The sequence below is a fragment of the Oryx dammah genome, unplaced genomic scaffold (assembly GCF_014754425.2).
Source record: "Oryx dammah isolate SB20612 unplaced genomic scaffold, SCBI_Odam_1.1 HiC_scaffold_27, whole genome shotgun sequence".
NCBI classification, from domain to species: Eukaryota; Metazoa; Chordata; class Mammalia; order Artiodactyla; family Bovidae; genus Oryx; species Oryx dammah.
This window is the reverse complement of record NW_024070211.1, coordinates 28,307,183-28,329,705: the sequence shown is the minus strand read 5'-3', so window position 1 is coordinate 28,329,705 and position 22,523 is coordinate 28,307,183. Positions and strand designations below refer to the sequence as shown.

Sequence of the window (22,523 nt, the reverse complement as noted above, 5' to 3'; positions counted from 1 at the left end):
AGCCATCACAACAACCTAAGTCAGATCATGTAATTCCTCGGCTCAGAATCCTCTGAGATGGCTTCTCATTTCACTAGGAATAAAAGGGTCATGGCCTACAAGATGCTAGGCCATCTGGCTCCCACTGCTTGTCTGACCGCATGTCCCTCTAGCTCTCCCACACTCCCCCCAGCCCTGCTCTTCTGGAGCCTACAGGGCATATGCTTCCTGGAGCAGTCCTGCTCAGACTTCTGCTCCGTTTGCCTCCTCACCCCTTCAAGATTGGCTCAACAATTCCTGGTGAGGCCAGTTCCTACCACTCTGTTCCAAAGTGCAAGCCCCCCATCACACTCCTATCTCCCATGTGTGTGTGTGCAGTCACTTCAGTTGTGTCCAACCCTTTGTGATGCTGTGGACTGTAGCCCACCAGGTTCCTCTGCCCATAGGATTCTCCAGGCAAGAATACTGGAGTCGGTTGCCATTTCCTCCTCCAGGGGATCTTTCTGACCCAGGGATCGAACCCGAGTTTCCTGTGCCTCCTGCTTTGGCAGGCGAGTCCTTTACCAGTAGCGCCACCTGGGAAGTACCCCCTCCCGTCTACCTTACCCTGCTTCATTGCCCCAGAATACTTATCTTCTACTGATCTTTATAATTTGTTTCTCTATAATTGTCTCCTTCCTTGAATATAAGCAACACGGGGGTAGGAACCCTCTGTTTCTTTTCAAAAATTTGATTATTTATTTTTTGGCTGCGCTGGGTCTTTGTTGCTGTGTGTAGGCAGTCTTTCTCTAATTGAGGCGAGTAGGGGCTACTCTCTAGTTGTGGTGCCTGGGCTTTTCCTTGGGGTGGCTTCCCTTGTTGCGGAACATGGGCTCGAGAGCACAGGCTCTGGTAGATGTGGCATGGGATTAGCTGCCCTTCGGCAAATGGAAATCTTTCTGGACTAGGGATCAAACCCATGTCCCCTGCACTGGCAGGTGGATTCCCAATGACTGGACCACCAGGGAAGTCTCCTTTGTCTGTTTTTTCGCTGCTATTTCTCTAGAGGCCAGCACAGTGCCAGGCACACAGGAGGAACTAAAAAATGTTTGTTGAATGAATGAATAAACCCTGAGTTGGGCTATTCCAATTTATAGTTGAGGAAACTGAGGCTTAGAGATGTTAAATAACTTGATCAAGATCACAGAGTTAATTTATTCAATTAACCAGCTGATGTTTATTTACAGACCACCTACTACATTCCATGCAAATTGTTGAGGCATGGTGCTAGAAAGTTTTGGGTTATTGGTTTTTAAAAAATAGCCTCAAATCTTTCTTTTAGTCTTGGTGTTCCATGTGCTTACAATGTCTTCCCCACCTCCCCATTTTTACTTTATAGAATTCAATTTACGTTTGAGAATTCAACATCTGTGGGTGCCTGAGTTGGTGGAGGGGGCATGGTTGACTCTGAAGGAGACGCTCAGGCCCATCTTTAGGGTGATGAGACTGTTCTGTACGGTCCTGGGAAACCAGGTGCACAGTCGTCTGCATTTGTCAAAACCAGCAGAACTGCACATCACGAAAAGTAAGCATTAATGTACGTAAACTAAAGCCAGAGATTTCATTCCTCAAGGCTCTCGTCCCTGTAGACATAATCCAGTGTTTACATGGTTTCTTCTCTGCCCTCTCCATGACAGTGGGGGTGGGGAGGGTTGGCAGGGAGGGAAAAGGGTAACTTTCTTCATCTAATGACTCCCAGCTCCTCCCTGCTTTTCCCAGGCTTCATCCCTCAGGGCTCAAAGTCAGGTCTGACTCTCTCACCTAAACTTTTTTAAAGCTTTTTATTTTGAGATCATTGTAGAGTCACATGCAGTTATAAGAAACAGTACAGAGAGAGCCTGTGTATCATTCACCTGGTTTCCTAGAATGGTAACATCTTAGATAACTCTAGTACAGTATCACAGCCAGGAAACTGCCATTGATACAGTCCACCATCTTCTTCAGATTTTATCCAGTTGTGTGTGTGTGTGTGTGTGTGTGTGTGTGTGTGTGCATGTGCAGGTATTTGGTTCTATGAAATTTTATTACATGTGTAGACTCACACGACTACCACCAGAGTTAAGACACAGATCGTCTCATCATATAAGTCTCACTTAAACTTTTAAAAGCAATAATGTCTTCGCTTGACGTTTCTCAAAGTACAGCTCTCAGGTGCATCAGAGTCACTGGGCCAATTCCGGGGCGCTCCCAGGGCCCCATACTTTACCTGCACCTCTGGGAATGGAGCTCAGAAAGCTGTGCTTTTAACAGAGGCCCATGGACAGGGGAGCCTGGCGGGACATGGGGTCGCAAAGAGTCAGACACGATGGAAGCGACCTAGCACAGTACACAATACTTTAAGAACCACAGGTTCTAACTGGCTCCCAAGTCTTCCATCTCAAATCCACCCTCCCCACTGTGGCTGCCAGAGGGGTCCTTCTAAAAAACAGTTCTGATCATATTATCCTACTGCTTAATGCCCTGCAGTGCCCTACCCGCGTCCCCCACCCCCCACCCCAGGGCCATCAGGATAGAGACCTTAGGGAGCAAAGGTCCTCCTGTCAGGACTCACCCACTGCGGTTCATTCCTTGCAGACTCCTCTGATTCTCCTTTCGGCTTCGCTGGGTGGCCTGTGAGATCTTCCTTCCCCTACCAGAGCTCAAACCCTGTGCGCTTGGCAATCAAAGTGCGAGTTCTAACCACTGGACCGCCAAAGAATTCCCCAGACTCCTCTCATTCTTAGCACACATCATCTACTTTCATCATGCTCTGATTTTGGTCATGCTGTTCCCTCTGCCTGGAACATCCTTCCCACTCTTCTCTGCCTGTTGCAACTCTGTACAACGACTCAGTTCTTACAAATGAGGATGTGGAGGTTGAGAGAGGTTTGATGTCACCTAGCAAGTAAGGGCAGGGACTAGCTGGAGGCTGGTCAACCTGACTCCCTGCTCTAGGTCTTACTGTTCACCACGGCTGTCATGGAGGCTGGGGGAAGCCACTGGTCCCTCTTCCTCAGCCTCTGCTCACCTCCACTTGGGCCTGCTTGCCCATCTGCCTCTCAGAGGTCTCACCCGGGACCTTCTCTCTCTCTCTCCCCCAGCCGCATGGGGCTGGGAATCAGAGACCCAGGAGGAGGGAGGAAGGGAAATGGGATTTAGCCCAAGGGTAACCCGACTCCATGAGTGGGTGGCTAGGGGGCGGGGCACACCACAGGGTAGGGGGCTTGGAAAAGGCCTCAGGGACCCCTATAAGCCAAGAGGGTGGGGGCGACGGGGACTCCTAAAGGAGGGAGAAGAAGCAGAACAGAGTCCAAGTCCCCTCCTCTGCTGCCCCCTCCCTCCACTGCTCCATCGCAACCCGAGCCGGGGGGCCTAAAAATAGCCCCCGAGGCGCAACCGCGGCCGCCCCGGTGACCTTCTGGGTAGCACAGGCCGAAGGCGGGCGGGCGGGCGGCAGGAAGGCAGGGCGCCGGCCCCCCAGGACTCATCTCCCAGGGCAACATCCCCCGGGTGCCCCCGTGGCCGTCCAGTTCCGGCGTCTCCCCAGCTCAACTCGCAGAGGCCATGCAGAAAGCCCGGGGCACGCGAGGCGAGGACGCGGGCACGAGGGCACCCCCCAGCCCCGGGGTGCCCCCGAAGAGGGCCAAAGTGGGGGCCGGCGGAGGGGCGGCGGCCGCGGTGGCCGGGGCGCCGGTCTTCCTGCGGCCCCTGAAGGACGCGGCGGTGTCTGCGGGCAGCGACGTGCGGCTGCGGGTGGTAGTGAGCGGGACGCCCCAGCCCAGCCTCAGCTGGTTCCGGGATGGGCAGCGCTTGCCCCCGCCGGCCCCCGAGCCCAGCTGCCTGTGGCTGCGGAGCTGCGGGCCGCGGGATGCCGGCGTGTACACCTGCAGGGCCCAGAACGATCGGGGCCAGGCCTCCTGCGAGGCGGTTCTCACCGTGCTGGAGGTCGGAGGTAATGGGGAGGTGGGGGCCAAGCCGGGGGGAGGGGGGTGCTCATAGGTAGAGAAAGTTACCCGGGCCGCCGCCGCTCGGTGGAGGCATCTGTTCATCCAGCCTTTTCCCGAGTGCTCTGGCTTCTCAAATGTGCTGACCCAGGAGTGCCCATCAAGAGGAAAGTGCAGGGAAAGCGGGTGTCAAGGTAGAGAGGCTCCCCACAGGAAGGTCAGAGGTTAAGGGTCAGCGTTTGGTAAGCCAAGCCTGAGCCCCACTCAGGCCTCGCTGAGCATTACATAGTGGGAACCCTCCTAATTTCCCGGTAGAGAGGGGCCTCCTGGAGAAACTGTTTTCACCAGCTCTGATAATTTAGACTCGGAATCTGCCTCTTCAGACATGCCTGCATGTCCAAAGGAGGAGGCGGGCTCCCCTGGTCTGGCTGTGGTGTTGAGGGGATGGGTCAGAACTCCTCATAGTCCATTGCCAGGGCAGGTTGGTGTGGTCAGCACTAGGCTGGAAGGGGCCAGTGGGTGGACAAGTACGGATAGGGTGCAGAGCAGCAGGAGGTAGAGCCTGGGTTGGGGGTTCCCAGCACATATGGAGGGGAGTGCCTGAGAATCCACACGCAAGGCCGCTGTGTGCATGTGCACGGGCTGGCAGTGCAGGGGTCTGGTGGTGCCAGCAGATGAAGGGCTTGTGGAATTGGTATGGGAAGTGCATAGGCCATGTCTCCCCCAGGTTCAGAGGGCATAGAAGGGGGCATGCCCCTGCCTGTGTCTGTGAAGGAGTGGGTGATGGTCCTAGGTGGAAGGGAAGGGGCATAAGACTGGGCCCTGTGCTCAGGGTCCTGCTGGGGCTGGTGTGGGTGCAGGCCAGGGCCAAATCTCCTTGAGTCAGTGTTTTAGGCTTCCTTTTTGACTTCCTCAGCCCCTAAACCAGTTCTTCTCTAGGCTGAAGACAGAATCTCAGCAGACTGAGTCTTAAGAAATAGAATTCTGAGGAAGAAAGCTGCAACTGGGGGAGATGGCAAAGAGCTTGGAGATCATGAGTTTGTCCTGGACATTTTCAAGAGGGAATTCTCACTCTGGCTGGGTAGTGTCATGTAGGGGGACTGCTGAGGGGCTGAGGAGGAGGCATACCATGCTCCTCGGGTATAGCGAGCTGCACAGCTCCAGCATCCTGAAGGAACTCAGCAGCTGGAGGGTAAAGAAGGCTGCAGGGTGCAGCTGCAGGAGCTGGAGAAGAGGCTCAGCCTCCCTCTGCCAGCATCTCCACTCTCTCTCTAGCTCTGCCCTGCCCACCTTCCTCTTCAATGATAGAGAGGGCCGAGGCTGGCTTGTCTTGGTTGGCTTCACACCTGGCCAGGTACAGGCTTTCCTCGCACCCACTCTGGGGTCAGGGCTGGGGCTCGTCCTGGCAGAACTCTGAGCTGGGGGAAGATGGGACTCCTTGGGGGCCTTTGTTCAGGGGCAAAGGGGGTTGAAAACAGAACATAAATAAAGGCACAATCGATAAGTTGATGCGAACACAACTTGGAGGAGAGAGATACGGGACAGAGAGAAGTGCTGAGAAGGATCCTGGTGTCATTATGTTTGTTTAGAGTCAGAAAGGACCACAGAGAACTGCAGGTCCACAGACTGCAGCTTTAAGGGTGAGGATAATGTGGTCCAGAGAGAGGGGGAGGTCACGACTAGCTGCCTGCTTAAAGACAAACAGCTAGTTATGCCCATCCCAGATCTCAGAACCCAGTCCTCTGAGTTTGGGCTCTGGGGGCCTTTTTACCTCTTAAGTTCTGGAGGGAGGAGAAAGAAAAGGGAGAAGGAGCTGTCTGTCGTATGGAGAGCCTTTCTGAAGATGAGAACCTCCTTGCCTGCCCTGGTCCCCCAGAGTGGGAAGAATGACAGGATGCTAGAGCCCCCCCAGCCCCTCTGGAATCCAGGTGGCAGGGTCAGCAGAGCTGAGCCCTGGCTGGGCATACCTAGCCAGAGGCCAGGAGGCCGGTCTGCAGGCTGCTCTAATGGAACAGCATGTTTGAAAGGCTGGTGTGAGGAAAGGATCCTGGGTGCTGGGGGACTGGATTGGAGAACTTTTGCCACTCATGTCAAAACAGGAAGAGGGTTGGGCGGCAGCAAGTCACATCTGAGAACTTTTTCATACTGGTAGGAGCTTTGCCCCAATAGCAGCTTTGCAATTATGATTCATTGGTAATAATTCTTAGTAGCAATTTTTAATAGTATGAATAGCCACTATGCTGCTGTGTGGCAGGCAATATGCTATCATACCCTTTGATATATCATTTAAGTCCCACAGCAACCCTAGGGAACCTGAGGCCCAGAGGGATTAAATGAAGCATCTTGGTTGTATGATAGGAGGTGGCAAGGCAAGGATGGAAGCCTGGGTCTGTCCCACTGCCAAGAACCACATGCTTGACTACTATGCCCCTCCCACCTGATTGGTGAGGGAGGGGCTTTGCTTTGGTGATGTTGGCTGAGTCTGGCTTCCTTCTCTTCCTACTGCCCACCCTCATCCAGTCCCTGCCCAGCGAGAGGTCTCCATCAAGATCAGTTGGGCAAGCAGCTCAGCATCGCTCAGACTTCCTCATGGAAAACTTTCTTTGTTGGGATCAATGCAGGAGGACTTCAGGGTTCTCGAGGAAGTCCAGCCAGGACCTGGCTGCAGAGGGAAGCAGGCAGTTTCCTGGCTGGGATTGCCATCTGGCTCGGCAAGACGGGGTGATGCTAAGGTTCCTGGCACTTCTGAAGCCCAAGATGTTAGCTCAGGGATAGAGGGATATTGGCATGGTTGGGGAAGCTGGGGCCTTGAGAAGACAAGAGGGCTGCAGGCTGGAGAATTTGGAGGATGCAAAATAGGAGGGTGGGATTTGGGGGTATAGAAATGAGGAAAGACTAGAAATAGTGAAGATGGCAGAGGTTCGGGATACTTGTAGAGTATTTAACATGTGTAAAGCACCCTATCTCATTTCAGTATTTAGTTTTCTAAGTTCCAGGTTTACTGTTATGACCATTATACATAAAAGAAAACTGGTGTTCAAAGAGGGAATTTACCCAACGTCACCTGGTGAGTGAGGTGGCAGACCCAGATCTGAGTCTAGGTCCACAGTGCCTGTCCTCAGAAAGAGAAGCGTGGGAAGACCGAGGCCAGGATCTAGCATCGTAACTATCCCTCTGTCGGTATCCCCAAGTATCCCCCTGCCAGCATCTCCACTCTCTCCCTAGCCTCTGCTGTCTCCAAAATAGGCAGGCATTCTTCTCTGTCAAAACATCAGGCTCCCATTCGGATGGGCTGAGAAGCTATGTGCCAGTCAAGTAATCAGGGCAAGCGCCACCCTCAAAGCTTGGGGCGTGTGTGACTGGAGAGGGAGGCCTGTACTGAAGGGTGGGGGTTAAGGAGGAGAGAGCACAGCCAAGGGAAGGCGCAGGCTGACAATGCTCGCTGTGTTTGGCAGTCAGAAGTCTCGTAGCCAGGGCCTGGGGGACCCTGGTGCCAATCAGAACGGCCAGAGGTCGACAGATGGTAGTAAACCATGCAGGGGACTTGAAGGCATGGAGAGGAGAGATTAGAGAGAAGTAAGGAAGGCCAATTTAGCAAGAGAAAGGTTGGGGACTCCAGCAGGAGCTGCCTGCAGCTAGATGGTGCAGTATCATCTTTTTCACCTAGAATGTGGACAGTGTGGAAGAAAAGCCGGGAGGAGACCAGCATGGAGTTGGGAATGGGTATGGAGAGTGGCCCCCTCCATTCATGCCAAGTCCTAATTAGGGAGAGGAGGAGGGGCCAGATCAGGAGCAGTGAGGAGCCATGGAAGGGAAGAAAGAGAAGAATAGAGAGGCTGTGAAGTCAGCCAAAGCCCATACAAGACAACTTTCCTAAAGCGAGGGTAGCCCTCCCAGGAAGATCCTGGGTGGAAACAAGATGGTCACGTTTCCAGTTTCTAGAAAAGGGTCTGGGTCAGAACAGAGACGGGAGGAAGGCTGGAGAATGACCTGCTCCAGCAAGATTCTTAGTCCCCATCCCCCACCCCCATCCTCACTACCAACAGCTCTGTGCCCCCTCCCCTGTGCCACATGTATGGAGTGCCCACGGAGTGCCCATCACTATGTTAGGTGCTTGAGATTTATAAGTCAGGGGAGGGGGTGAAGACCAAAATCCCTGTCCTCTTAGAGATGACATTCCAGGGAGGGAACACATTATGCATGCAATAATCATAACTATATGAAAATTATATAGTATGTCAGAAAATCAGAGCAGGGTGAACAGGAGGAAGGAAGGGAGAAGACGAGAACAAGGCAGGAAAGAGTGGGGTGTGGGTGTCTGGCTCAATGGAGGCTCTTTGTGAGAGATGAGGCGTGGCTTTTCTCTGGTTAAGGGGACATGCTTGCGGGGCAGAAGTTGGAAGTCTGGTTTGGAGAAATGGCAGGGCGGCCCAGCTGCCCAACCTTGGAAGAAAATGGGGCGTTCAGGGGCCAGCTTGGGGAGGCCCACCCTGAGACTATGCTCCAGGCTGGCCTGTGTGGGTGAGCAGCGCGAGCCCAGAGCAGGAACCGAGTCTCATGGGCCCCTCTTCGGCCCAGCTGTCCCGTCACTCACGCCTGCTGCCCATTGGTTATTTTTGCTATGGAATGTGCCAGCCCCTCGGATTCTCCTGGGGAACAGGGGCTCAAGTTACCCCCTCGCCTCACTCAGCTCCCCCATCTGTGAGTGGGTGTGTTTGGGGGTGGGCAGGGAAATCACCTATGTGTGTCCGGAGTCCTCGAACTGGAATTGATAAAGACATACACATGTCCCCTTCTCATTGCATGTCCTGTGTGTGTGTCTGTAGGTGCAACCTCTGCTTCTGGGGGTCTGGGTAACAGGACCACCTGCAGGCACTCAGAACGTACAAGACATGACCTAAAACTTTAAAGAGCCACAAAACTCAAACAACTTCAGGAGCCAAGTAGAAACTGAAAAGGAGAGAGGTGGTCTTGTCAGCAGTTGAATTTGAGCAGGCTTGCCCAACTTAAAATATTGTGCAGGCTGAACAAAACTCATCAGTTGGCTCAGTATTTATTTTGAACCCATGCTTTAAAGAAAAAAAGTTAGGGGTCCTCCTAACCAATCAGCATATGAGGTTTTATGGCATGGTGGTCAGTAACTCAGTCATGGTGCCTGGGTGAGAATCCCTGGCTGCCAACTACAGGCTCTGTGGCCTTGGGCAAGTAACCTCTCTGTGCCTCTGTGTACAGATTGAGTTTACTCATATAAAGTGCCTAGGCCATTGCTCAGTACATACATACTAAGCATGCTGTCAGTGTTAATGATAATGACTTTGTAGTCACATCTCAGCAACCAGGATTGGCACTACTTGTGTGTATTGGGGTGGGAATTCGGATCTGGGCAATCGTGGAGGCACAGAACCTGTGTGGCTTTGGCTAAGTGATAGGACTTGTCTGAGCCTTAGTCACTTGTTGATTAAATGGAGTCAGTTACATGTTCTTAAGAGCTTCAGACTCACAGGGTTGTTGTCAGTGAGGTAACGTTTATAAAGTGCCTGAAGTTGCTCAGTCTGTCTGACTCTTTGCAACCCCATGGACTGTAGCCCTCCAGTCTCCTCTGTCCACGGGGTTTCCCAGGCAAGAATACTGAAGTGGGTTGCTATTCCCTTCTCCAGGGGATCTTCTGACCCAGGGATGGAACTCAGTTCTCCTGCATCGCAGGCAGATTCTTTACCATCTGAGCAACCAGGGAAGCCCTGATAAAGTGCCTCACACTTAATAAATGTTTAGGAAACTTAGTTATAATGATTGTGTGTGGGGGGGGGGACGGTAGTGTTTTGTGCAAGCAAAATATGCATGGTGCCAAATGCCAGGAGGATAAAGAAAATTTGATGTGTGCTCACCCATGAATGAGAGTTGGGTTATATTTGTGAATAACAGAAAAATTTCTGGGCACCTTAGCTCGTGTGTGTGTGTGTGTGTGTGTGTGTGTGTGTGTGTGTGTGTGTGTGTGTGTGTGCCAGGGTGCAGGGACAGAGGACCTACAATCAGGGAACTTGAGGGCCTTCTCTGACCTTTCTGAGCAGCCTGAGGGGTTCGCGTTCTGGGTCCAGGTCTCTAGGAGGACCCGTGCCCTGTGTATGATTCGGGCGCCCCCGCCCGGCGCCGCGGCCCTGCGATGTGTCGGGTACTGCCTGGCAAGGCAAGGCGGACGCGCGCGCATGTTTGTGGAGTGAGCCAGTGGAGATGCGGCTGACCTTCTGGAGCGGCCCAGCGGGAGGCGGGCGAAGGTGGTGTGGACGCCGCGCTGGGCGGCCAATGAGCGAGTGGCCCGAACTCTCCTAGGGGCCAGTGCACCCTTTTCTGTGCCTCAGTTTCCCCATGTGCCCAGGACCCAGGAGGCCGATACGGGGTGGGGGAGCCGCAAGGCAGGTGATCGCCGCCCCCGGGGACGCAGGGCAGCCGGCGAGGGAAGGGGCTCCTGGGGGGTTGCGGGCTGGCGGGGGAAGAGCGGGCTGCGGCCGCCGTCGCCGCCGCCGTCTTCCCCTCGCCCGGGCTCCCGCGGCCCCGAGGCTCCTTCCGCCACCGGCGCCGTCCCCCGCCCGCTCCCCGCCTCGCCCCCGGCCCCGCCTCCGACTCCGCCCCGCCCCCGCCCGTCCCCTCCTCGCCCGGCCGCCGGCCCGGCCCCCTCCCCCGCCATGAAGAAGCTGTGGGTGAAGAAGCGTTTCCAGGTGAGGGCTCCGGGGGCGGGCGGCGCCGGGAGGGGGCAGGAAGGGCTGGGCGCCCCGGAGGGAGGGCGGGTCGCCGCGGCGGGGCCCGGGGGAGGGGGCGCCGGAGCCGAGCCTGCCCCACCCTGGCGGACCAGGCGGCGAGCAGGGCGCGCTCCAGGGGGCTGCCCGGCCTACGTCAGGCCCCTCCCCGCGCCCAAGGGCAGAGCCCCCGCCTCCCCAACCCCCAGCACCCGCAATCGCCGCGACCCCCGGGGAGGCCCCCGCAGCCGCCCTCGGCGTGGAGCGCCCACGGGCTTTTGTACCACCTCTCGCCTCTGTCCAACCCCTCCGTGCCCCTGGCTGGCTCTCCCCAGCCCCCCACTCCGGAGCCTTCCATCTTCCGGGGCTCCTGGAAGCCACGGCGCAGGGATCCGCGCTGAGCTCAGTGCATTCCACTAGCCCTGCCCTGTCCTCCGTGGACCCGGGCCTCCTTCTTGCTTTCCTGAGGCTCCCGTCCTTTGGGGACCTTGCCCTCTGCCCCGGCAACACCCTCCTGCCCTCTGGACACCTATCTGAGGCGTCTGTTCCCCCCCACCCCGCCCCCAGCAGGAATCTGTGTCCTTGTCCTTCCATCTCCCAGTCATCCAAGCATGCCCCCCAAATTTCTTCCTTCACATCAGTCAGCCTCTCTATCTCTGGGAGTGTCGCTCAGGTCCCCAGTCCTCTGACCAGCGTTTGACCCTTAGTCCACCCTTCTTCCTCCCCAGCTCCTCCCCAGAGCCTCGCGGGAGCTCCAGGGGGAGGGCTGACAAGGAAAACTGGAGATATTTATTCCCTTTAGAGGAAGCTAGCTGCCGGGGTCTCTTCCACTTCCCCTGCCCCCAGTGGCCCCTGGACCGAGTTTCTGATTGATACAGAGGTTTGGACGAGAGGTATAGGGAGGTCAGAGCATCAGGAGCGAGCCTTCCCCTCAACTCCTCATTCTGGCTTTTCTCTTTCAGAAAACCGGCCACTCCCGCCGGGCCTTTGGCCGACTCACCCATGGTGCGTGGACCGTGAGCTGCCTGCTCTAACACGGGCACATTCCTCCTCTTGGTCCATGTCCTTTCATGAGGCACCCAGGCCTGAAGACGGCCCATGAGATACAGGACCCCCACATTCCCCTACCCACCTACCTACCTAACCACCCACCCACCCAAGAATGCTCCTTACAGCTGAGAAAAAAGGACCTAGCAATAGGGGTGGGGGTTAGCTGGCACACCCCCTCATGGGTCCCAGACTTATTATTCTTCATCTGTGGGCCAGGTGGGGATGCGTTAAGTGCCATGCTTCTACAACCAGCACGTGGCTCCTGCTTGTCATGGCACTCAGGGAGAAACTGAGGCACAGAACCTGATAGAATCTGGGAAAGTTAAAAGAAACATGCCCAAGAAACTTTGCTCCTAGCCTGACCACATTTTTGAGGGCCATTCAGCAGTAGCAGAAAGGGTTTGGGAAGAAGGTGCAGGTCACATCATGATGCCAAACAGATGGAGAGGTTCTTTTGAGAGGTCAAAGTACAGTGCAGATACTGTACCAGAAGATGGGCCTGACCCCTAATGGGGGGCCTGGGTCTGTGGCTGTATGGGTGTACAAGTGGGTGTATGTGTGTGTACGTGTGTGTGTGTGTGTATGTGGCCAGTGGGAGCACCAGTGAAAATGCAAAGGGTGCAGAATCACTGGAGTCATTGGAAGAATCCCCCAAAGCACACTGGCTCCCCAGTACTGGGCCCACTGGGGCCGGCAGGCAGTTAGTAAATGAGAGAGGCTTTGCTCACCCAGGTGTCTCCCTCCCCCGACTCCCATCCCTACAGGGCATCTTTGGGCACCGGGTACCCTGATGGCCCCTCTGTCCTGCCTGCCCACCATGCCCTACCCCACAAACGCTCTGATAACAGTCTGTCCATGTCTCTCTCCTGCTGCTCCTATGGAAGCGAAGTTTTCCGCTCCTGCAGAAAGCAAAGTTACGGTAGGAAACTGGCTCCTGCCCTTGCCTTCCACTCCCCTGCTTCCCTGCCCAAACCCGGCCTCTCCTCACCCTGCCTCAGCTGCACCCTGATGTGTTCCAGCTGGTTTGGGGTGGAGGACAGGCTGGCCCTGCGGTTGGTCGAGTGCCCTGACAGTACGACTCTGAGGTGACTCCCCTTTGTTCCTGGGTACCAGAACCCAGACTTTAGAACCTTGAAACCTAGGATCTTGTTATTTGGGGGGCTGTGCTGGAACTTATCACTGATGGAGAGGAGGGGGAGGGGCTACAGCCCTGCAGTCCATCAAGTGGCCGGATGGGGGGACTGCAGGTAGCTTTGAGGGCACTACCACGGAGGCAGGGGTGAGGAGCCAGAGGACCGGCATGGGAGGGGTGACCCCGAGGCTCCCAGGATGGGCAGCGGGATGTGGGGAGCTAAAAGGGAGAAAAGATAGATGATGGAAGTCCTTCTGATGGCGATGTGGAGCCTGCTGTGGCGGAGGCAGGAGGGAAGAGTTGGAGGCAGGAGGGAAGAGTCGGAGTCAGGGGGAGGAGAGCCCTGCCCACACAGACCCCTTCTCCTCCAGACTCGGAGACGGGCGAGGATGACATCAGCGACGGGCAGGGGACCCAGCGCCTGGAGCTTCGGGATGATGGGGCCTTCAGCACCCCCACGGGTGAGCTCTCTGGGGTGCACACAGAGCCAGCAGGTGGCCTTCCCTCCAAAGGTGCCTGGCTTCACTGTGTTCCTCTCTCTAGGGGGCTCTGATACCCTGGTGGGCACCTCCCTGGACACGCCCCCGACCTCCGTGACAGGCACCTCAGAAGAGCAAGTGAGCTGGTGGGGCAGCGGGCAGACGGTCCTGGAGCAGGAAGCGGGCAGCAGGGCTGGCACCCGCCGCCTCCCGGGCAGCCCAAGGCAAGCACAGGCAACCGGGGCCGGGCCACGGCACCTGGGGGTGGAGCCGCTGGTACGGGCGTCTCGAGCTAATCTGGTGGGCGCAAGCTGGGGGTCAGAGGATAGCCTTTCGGTGGCCAGTGACCTGTACGGCAGCGCATTCAGCCTGTACAGAGGACGGGCGCTCTCGATCCACGTGTAAGTAACAGCCTTACCTGGGCCCTTCACTGTCCCACCTCACCATGCCGTCCCGCACTGCCCCTCACTGTCCATTAGCCTCCACACCCCACGTCCCCTGCACCATCCATCCCTCTGTGCACTTCTCCAACCCCCCATTGCTTCCTCTCCTGGCCCCAGCTGCCCACTCTGTCTTCCCACACGGCTCCATCCTCCTCCTATTCCATCACCACCCACATGCTCCCGCTCCCACCTGTCCTGGCTCACTGTGCCATCTCCATGGTCTCGTGGACCCCTCTCTCCCTTCCTTGTCTCCTGCAAGATCTCCACTCTCCCGGGGGCCCTCTCCCGCCTCACCCATTCAGGCTCCAGTTGTCCCCAGGATCCCCACTCCCCCCCCCCAGGGGCCCCCTCCGTGCCTGCTGTCTCAGCAGCTGCTGCCTTTTCATCTCTGCACATTCCTGTTCCCATGTGGGCCTTTTTCTGGGAGGAACGGAACCTTTCTGCACGGCAGCTCCCGGGAGAGCAGGAGGGAGCGAGCGAGAGCACAGCCAGGAGACAGAAGAGAGCGAGGTGGTCAGGGGGTTGTTGGGGCCAGGGGCCTGGGAGAGCAGGGGGCTGTGAAGTGTGTGGGCGGCAGGGGGCTGGGGCAGGGTGGGATGGAGATTGGGGGTTGGGGGGGCTAGGCTGGAGGCAGAGGGCTCGGAGTGATGGAGGTGGGGGCATGTGAGGACCCCATGTGGGAGACACCTCAGGGTGGGGTTGAAGGTGGTCCTGGGAGGCTCTGGTGAGGAGCGGAGGTGTTGGAGTGAGGCATTGGAGCCGGTTTTGGGTTTTGGAGATGTGGGACTGGCAGATACAGAAGGGAGTGCTATGGTAGAAGAGGGGAGTGGCTGATGAGAGAGGTTATCAGGGGGCATTTGGGGAGCTGAGGGGGACCTGATTTGTGATGGGTATGGTGTGTGTCGGGGAGGTACCACCCTGGAGGAGAAAGAAAGGGCCTGATGGGAGGAGGCCTTTTTGTGGGTGGCTGAGGTGGCTGGTGGTACGCAGGGAAGAGGTCTGGGGGCAGGTGCAGAGGAGGCGCCCTTGCTTTATCTGGCTGGCATTAACTAGGCACTCCCATGCCCTGGACTTGCCTTTTCCTTCCCTGCCTTTCTTTGCCAGGCCCCAGCCGGAGCCTGGAGTTGCTATGGCAACTTCCGAGGAACCCATTTCCTTAGTGATGTCTGTGGTACACAAGCTGGCCTGGAGCTTGAAACTGCCAGCAAGAGATCTCCTCTGCTGTCCCCAATTTCTCTCCCTGCCTCACCCAGTTCCCACAGGCCATTCCTCAGGGACTCTGCTGTCCCTCCCCCAGAGTAGACTCTGCTGTCCCTCCCCCAGAGTAGACTCTGCCTCCCTGCAGGTGGCTGGTTGAGGTTTTTCTCCCTAGGCCACTCTAGATTGCATGCCCCCCACCCCCACCACACACCCTGTTGGAGGTGAGGTTTGCTGTGTAGGCGGCTGACCCAGGTAGCCTGACACTCAGGCACCGGAGAATTCATGCTCATGGCCAACACCATACTATTTCTCCCCTCTCTGTGCCCCCAGAATCCCAGACATTTTGGAGGAAACAAGGGCTTAGAAGCCAGACTACTGGGGTTTCAATCTAGCACCAACTATTTCCTAGCTGTGTTACCTTGGTAAGGCACCTCACCTCTCTAAACCTCAGTTTCTTCATCTGTAAACAGAAATAATAACAGTCCTTGTCGAAAAGGACTGTTGTGAGGATTAAATGACTCAATGCATTTTAAGCATTCAGTACATGCCTGATACACAATAAGTACTCAATGAGCCATTTCATAAGTTTTTATTAAGCTCTCTCTAATGTGTTAGGTAGGATGCTAATATCTCCGATTCCTTTTCTTGCTAATCTCTTATGTTTGGTGTGCCCCCAAGAGTCCAGATGGGGGAAACTGAGGCCCAGCTCTTGGGCATCAAAGCTCTGGAGGTGAGAGGGGCAGGCTGGGGCTGCCCAGCTCCTTCCTTCCTCCTCTTCTCCCACACCCACTGTTCAGGCCCACGCAGTAGTTATTTTGGAGCTGAGTTATTCCTGAGCATACCCCTTTGGGGAGCTTCTGTGTTTCTCAGGGGGTGGTTTCCAAGGACTCAAGGTGACTTTCCCAGGGGCAGGACAAAGTCAAAGGCCTTGTACCGGGGGCAGATTAATCAAAGGCACGGGAACCTGGGTACCCTCGTCTCCCACTCCAGGGACCTCAGCTGTTACCTGCTGTCAGCACTGGTGGGGGCTCAGGTCTGAGGAGGTGCTAGGCAATCCCGGGGATGAGGGCATTGCTCCTGGAAGGCGTGTGCCTGTTCTTCCCGGGGCACAGTGAAGGGGTATGCCCTGCTGAGGAAGGGCAGGGCTGTGGGGGCCAGCTGGGGGCAGGAATGAGTGGGAGGCTGAATTCCTGAGAGGGCCCCGCCCCATCCCGCCCTCCCGCCTTCCCTGCCCACTTCATCTTTTGGGTCTTCAGCCTCATCCTTTTTACCCCCCTCCTCCCCACTCAGTTTCTGTTTCTGCTGTTTCCCAGCTTCTGGGGCTGGGGAGAGGGGGCTGGCCAGAGCCCCTGGGACTGAGTCTGTTCCTGGACCCAGCCACCAACCCAATCTTCCGGGGCCAGAGCCGCCAGCCTCTCCCCAGCACCTGCTCTGGCTTTGCGTTCCTCTTGGGGGGGGGCGGAGGAGGGGCTGGCCGATGTCACCCCCAAGCCTTCCTAGCATGCCCACCGCCCGATTCCTGTCACGACCCTAAGGCCTGGAAGGGGAGGCCCCCTGAATCTCCTGCCCCTCTTCGTCTTGGTCCCGCAGCAGTGTCCCTCAGAGCGGACTGCACAAGGAGGAGCCTGACCTTCAGCCTCAGCCCGCCAGCGAAGCCCCTCGTCGCCCAGCCCTGCCGCCCCCCTCCAAATCCGCGCTGCTGCCCCCACCGTCCCCTCGGGTGGGTAAGCGGCCCCCGCCGGGAACTGGCGGCCCGCCCCTGGCCACCCCTACGCCGCCCCATCGGCGCTCTCGGGAGCCGGTGCCGCCCGAGGACGCCACCGCCGAAGAGAAGCGAGGGAAGAAGTCCAAGTCGTCCGGGCCCTCGCTAGCGGGCACGGCGGAGTCCCGGCCCCAGACGCCCCTGAGCGAGGCCTCGGGCCGCCAGTCGGCGCTGGGCCGCTCCCCGAGGCTGGTGCGCGCTGGCTCCCGCATCCTGGACAAGCTGCAGTTCTTCGAGGAGCGCCGGCGCAGCCTGGAGCGCAGCGACTCGCCGCCGGCGCCCCTGCGGCCCTGGGTTCCCCTGCGCAAGGCCCGTTCGCTGGAGCAGCCCAAGTCCGAGGGCGGTGGGCCGTGGGGCACGCCCAGGGCCTCGCAGGAGGAGCTGCGGGCGCCGGCGGGCAGCGTGGCCGAGCGGCGCCGCCTATTCCAGCAGAAGGCGGCCTCGCTGGACGAGCGCACGCGGCAGCGCAGCCCGGCGTCCGACCTCGAGCTGCGCTTCGCCCAGGAGCTGGGCCGCATCCGCCGCTCCACGTCGCGGGAGGAGCTGGTGCGCTCTCACGAGTCCCTGCGCGCCACGCTGCAGCGCGCCCCGTCTCCCCGAGAGCCCGGCGAGCCGCCGCTCTTCTCCCAGCCCTCCACCCCCAAGACCCCGCGGGCCTTGAGCCCCACCGCCGTCCAGCCGCCCCCTGCGAGCGTCGCGGAAAAGCCCGGGGATGAGCCAGGGAGGCCCCGGGGCCGTGGGCCAGCGGGCAGGACGGAGCCGGGGGAAGGCCCGCAGCAGGAGGTTAGGCGCCGGGACCAGTTCCCGCTAACCCGGAGCAGAGCCATCCAGGAGTGCCGGAGCCCGGTGCCGCCCCCCACCTCCGAGCCCCCCGAGACCAGGACGAAAGCTCCCCCGGGTCGGAAGCGGGAGCCCCCGCCGCAGGCCGTGCGCTTCCTGCCCTGGGCCACACCGGGCCAGGAGGGCGCTGCTGTGCCCCAGACCTTGGAGAAGAACAGGGCGGGGCCCGAGGCCGAGAAGAGGCTGCGCAGAGGGCCGGAGGAGGACGGTCCTTGGGGGGCCTGGGACCGCCGAGGGGCCCGCAGCCAGGGCAGAGGTCGCCGGGCGCGGCCCACCTCGCCTGAGCTCGGTAAGACCTCGGGGAGGGTAGACGGTGCTGAGTGAGACCTGGGTGGGAGCATGTCCGGAAAGAGCAAGACTGCTAGGCAGTTGCGAGGGTGCGGTTTCAGAGGAAATGCATGGTCCCAGGTTCCAGTTTGAGTGAAGGATTGTTGAAAGCCCCTTGTATATGACTTGTCCGATGGTGAGAGTGTGAGAATGTTTTGATGGAGGCTGGGCGGAGCGGAGCTGTGAGCAGAGATCCCATGCCCAATGCCTTCTATAACGTCCCTTGGATCCAGTGGCCTGCTGGGCTGTTGGGTCAAGGATCTAATGGTGGGGGGAAACCCTCGACACCCCCACTGGTCTGTGGGGGAAGAGACCAAATTCCATCTCAATAAATAATTGGTCATGTCCCTCTTACTGTTGAGCTTAGGGCCAGCCAGTTCTCAGCACTGATCTTCTCATCCCCATACATCACCTGACCCATCACAGCTACTAAGATCTCACCCAGACTCCTTTCTAGCCTCATCTCTCCTGTCTTTTGAGTCCCTGCGTGGCTGAGCTGACTGTGATCACATGCCAACCAGTGTGTTGTCTCACACTCCTGTGGATTGTAGCCAGTACCCCAAATGCCTCTGCCCCTAACTCTGCTCAACTGAACATCAACTTGGGGCCACTTCTGGTGCGAGACCGAGGAAGCCATCCTCAACTCTCTCCTGCCTCTGCTGTTTTTCCAGGCCAGATATGTCAACCCCCTGCTCTTAGGACACATGTTGGTGTCTCTTGCAGTGCACTTACCATTCCTCCCCCTTTTTTTTCATCACATTATTCTTCATTTTAGTATTATTGTCTCAAGATCTTTAGAGATGATTAGGCACCTGTTCATCATCCTACTAGCCACGTTATCAAGCGTCCACAGCCATGTTCCAGGTGTTGTGTTAACTGGGTGTATTATTGTATTTTAATCTATATGCCAGTTCTATAGGATGTTGAGTGCTATTTATCAGCTCCATTTTACAGATAAAACTGAGGCACAGAGATTATCTAATTTGTCCAGGGTTTTGTAGCTAGAAAACAGCATAACAGATCTCCATGGCTCTTTCGGCTACAGACACTGTGCGTTATCTGGCTCATGTGTTATGTTCAGTCACTTTAGTCGTGTCCAACTCTTTGTGACCCCATGGATTGTAGCCTGCCCAAGCTTCTCTGTCCATGGGATTTTCCAGGCAAGAATACTGGAGTGGGTTGCCATGTTCTTCTCCAGGAAGTCTTCCCAACCCAGGGATTGAACCGACATCTTTTAGTTCTCCTGCATTGGCAGGCGGGTTCTTTACCACTATCGCCACCTGGGAAACCCGTTATCTAGCTTATAGAATGTCAGAATTAGAAAATACCCAGAGAGAGTCACAACCGTGGGGTTTTATGGTCTCTTCGTGTGTACGAGCTCTCTTCCTGTGTATGGTGTCTTTCTGTAAGCAGGGACTGCCTCTTGTTCCCTATTGTGTCGCTGGTACCCATACAGAGTAAGTAAGTGCAGTGCTACTGTTTGGTGATGGACACAGTCAAAGCTGATCTTCATGAGGCCTCTCTTGGCTACCAGAAGCACCTGCTGCTCCCTTTTTTTTAATCCAGTGGCATCACTAGTTTGACAGTTTACCACACATTGCCCTGTCACACTAGCATTGATTAGGTCTTGGGTTGCTATTGGCTTATTCTCTGTTTGGAAGCTTCTGAAGTCGTGTCCTCCTCAGAGCACCTTGCGCAGGGCCTGATCTATGATCGCTGATGACTGATTTGTGTAAAGACACACACAGCACAGGCCCTGTCTTCCTCCAGAAGCCAGCCTCCTAATGGTGGCTAAAATTAAGCAGCCAAACCACCACAGAGTCCCACTGCCCTGTTCTGTTTGAGAACTCCCTTCTGTTTTCCTTTCCTCCCTGTTTCAGGAGGTTCAGGAGAGAGACCCTTTGCTCTCCAACCCTTGCCTTCCAGAAGGCCCGCTCTCTGGGTTTGCCCCCTCTCCCCACCCTGAGTCATTCCCACAGGGACATGTCCCCTTAACTCTCTCGCCCATGTGTCCTGCAGAGTCTTCGGATGACTCCTACGTGTCTGCTGGAGAAGAGCCCCTGGAGGCCCCTGTGTTTGAGATCCCCCTGCAAAATGCAGTGGTGGCCCCGGGGGTGGACGTGCTGCTCAAGTGTATTGTCACCGCCAACCCCCCGCCCCAAGGTGAGCTCTGGGCCTGGGGTCAGGCTAAGATTGAGAGAAGGAGGGGAGATTCTCCCTTCCCTGCCTCCTACCCCAGTCCTTGGGGGGAAGGGGAGGGAGGGGGTACGGGGAGCGGGCGGGGAGATCATCCGCCCATGTCGTATATGTGTGTGTCTGTGTGTGCTAGGCGGTCACAGACCCCTGAGAGAAGGGAAGGTGGGCCTGGACTGTCGTGACTGAGGGGCCAGTCCTCGGGATTCCCTGGGGTGGGGAGAGGAGTGCTGTGGGCCCTGTATGGGGTGGGGTGGGGGGAGATTGGCCCCAGTGGGTCCCTGTGGGCAAGGACAGCCTGGTCATCCCGCTGCTTCCCCACAGTTTCCTGGCAGAAGGATGGGTCCCCGCTGCGCAGTGATGGCCGCCTTCTCATCCGGGCAGAAGGCGAGCGGCACACCCTGCTGCTGCGGGAGGCCCGGGCTGCCGATGCCGGGAGCTATGCAGCCACTGCCACCAACGAGCTGGGCCAGGCCCGCTGTGCTGCCACGCTGGCCGTGAGACCTGGTAGGGAGCCCGCAGGCCCCGGGGCTGGGCGGGGTGAGCAGTGACCCTTCCCACTCCTAGCCTGGTGCTTGGGCTCTCAACCAGTGTGCATTCTAGTCCATTCTCCTGTGTTGGCTGCTCTAGTGCAAGCATTTTAAATGGCTCTGGCCCCAAGGCAGTGGCCAAATTCCCAAGGCACATGCCAGAGAGGCCAATTCATGAAGTCACTGAAGTGTGTCTTTCGACATCCTCTAAATGCTCTCCTCCCGTGGCATTTCCCTGAACCAGGTTCTGTGGGGAAAACAAATTATCCTTGAGTCTCAGAGATAAAGAATCTCCTACCTTAAAGTGTTTAAAAGCCATCAGGAGTCTTCTGAGGTCATTTCCTCTCTAGAATGGTCACCCCTATTCCCACCTCCTATAAAAACAGATGCTTTTAAGTGCCACAACCTTCCCCTGCTCCCTTGCTCCTTCAGTTGAACCCAGAGCCCGGAAGAAGATGCATCTGAGAGTACCTCTTGGGACGTAGCTGAGGCTGCCTCGTTTTCTATTTTTATGAAAGTCCTTTCTTGGTGTCAGACTACTTCCTTTGGATTTGAGCCCGGGTTCTTTCAGGTTGAGGACTGGTGTTGGTGTGCATGGCCAGTTCAAGTCATTCAGGTTGCTGGGCTGACAAAGTGCTGGCCCTGGGCAGTTGGGGGGTGGGGAGGTGAGAGAGGGTAGGGGGTGTTTCAAAAGGAAAAGTCACAGATGGGCTGTAGCCTACCAGGATCCTCCGTCCGTGGGATTTTCCAGGCAAGGATACTGGAGTGGGTTGCCATTTCCTTCTCCAGGAGATCTTCCTGACCCAGGGATTGAACCTGGGTCTCCTGCATTGTAGGCAGACGCTTTACCATCTGAGCCACCAGGGAAGTTCATTAAGGAGATTACCACTGGGTAATCAACCTAGGTCAGCAGACCTGGGATAGAGGACAGTGCAGGGTAGAGGAACCTGGTCCCTAGACTGGCCGAGCGGACTGTGGTGTTGTGAGATCCTGGACCGAGAGACATCAGAGCCCTGAAGGAGCCTGGGAATTAGGCGGCCAGGGGGAGGGGCTAGGCGTGCCTGGACAGGGAATAGTATGCCTTGTTCTGTCCTTTACTTTCACTCAGTGCTGCCGGAGACAAGATTACAGAGCCCACTGTGCTGTGGTCCTGGGTCCTCAGCACCTTCACTATCAGAGAGACTAGGGAGTTCTTGGCAGTGTCTGGCCTGAGTCCCAGTCCTGCATTAGGTCCTTTGGGTTGTACCTGTCTGGCTTTGCAGGCCTGCAGGTCTGCCTCTTCCTTAGCCTACATCCCCCTCCCAGGAGCCCACGTGTTAGGTATTCTCCTTCTGCTCGCCCCTCCCACCGCGCTGAATCATACCCATCCCTCCACTGCATGCTTCCGTGCTTCCATCACCTCCGGGATCTGGCTTCTGACTCAGCTCCCCACTCCTTTTCGGGGGCCCAGGCCTGGCTCCAGGACTCCGGTCAATACCTGGCTTGGGCTGAGATTTGGCTGAGGGTTGTATGTGTTTGGTGGTGGTTGGGGGGGGCAGGTTTACCCCAATACTGGCTCAGGGCCATTTGAAAGCCTTTTAAGGTTGGGAAGGAGGCTTGGGGCAAGGCAACTGTCAGCACTTGACTGGGAGTTCTATGTTCGCCACACAGAACCTCCCTGCACTTTAGTTTCCTCATTTGTAAACCAGAGATAATTATACCATCCTCACAAATGAAAGCAAATGTGTGAACAAGCTTTATGAACTGTAAAGCTGTAGACAAATGTTAGTTGTTAGCATTATTAAGGGGTGATGTTGAGCACAGGAGCATGGGTTGCCAGGAGGCTCCCAGAAAACTGCCTCTTCCTTTTCTGCCCTTCCTTGAGCCTGTCTGGGCCTTGGGGACTCCTTCCCTGC

The 22,523-nt window shown here is 56.9% G+C and overlaps 1 protein-coding gene, 1 long non-coding RNA gene and 1 other non-coding gene across 10 annotated transcripts in view; 1 reads left to right on the top strand and 2 right to left on the bottom strand.

Annotated features, from left to right (window-relative positions):
• Window positions 1-1,167: 1,167 nt before the first annotated feature.
• On the bottom strand, window positions 1,168-3,396 carry LOC120854335. Its single transcript, XR_005718957.1, has 2 exons — window positions 2,570-3,396; window positions 1,168-1,527 (listed from the first exon to the last, which is right to left on the bottom strand). It is a non-coding gene; the product is annotated as an uncharacterized LOC120854335 (long non-coding RNA).
• A 54-nt stretch (window positions 3,397-3,450) lies between these two features.
• The window catches only part of SPEG (striated muscle enriched protein kinase), a 58,516-nt gene continuing 39,443 nt past the window's right edge, over window positions 3,451-22,523 (top strand). The window contains exons 1-8 of one of the 8 annotated variants that reach the window (XM_040228256.1): window positions 10,577-10,654; window positions 11,635-11,677; window positions 12,612-12,641; window positions 13,226-13,315; window positions 13,398-13,557; window positions 16,567-17,867; window positions 19,925-20,068; window positions 20,423-20,605. In XM_040228256.1, the coding sequence (XP_040084190.1) occupies window positions 10,622-10,654; window positions 11,635-11,677; window positions 12,612-12,641; window positions 13,226-13,315; window positions 13,398-13,557; window positions 16,567-17,867; window positions 19,925-20,068; window positions 20,423-20,605 (1,984 nt within the window). In that variant the 5' untranslated portion in view covers window positions 10,577-10,621. The other 7 variants (XM_040228258.1, XM_040228261.1, XM_040228260.1 and 4 more) reach the window with 7 other exon arrangements.
• TRNAC-ACA lies at window positions 21,423-21,495 on the bottom strand. Its single transcript has one exon. It is a non-coding gene; the product is annotated as a tRNA-Cys (tRNA).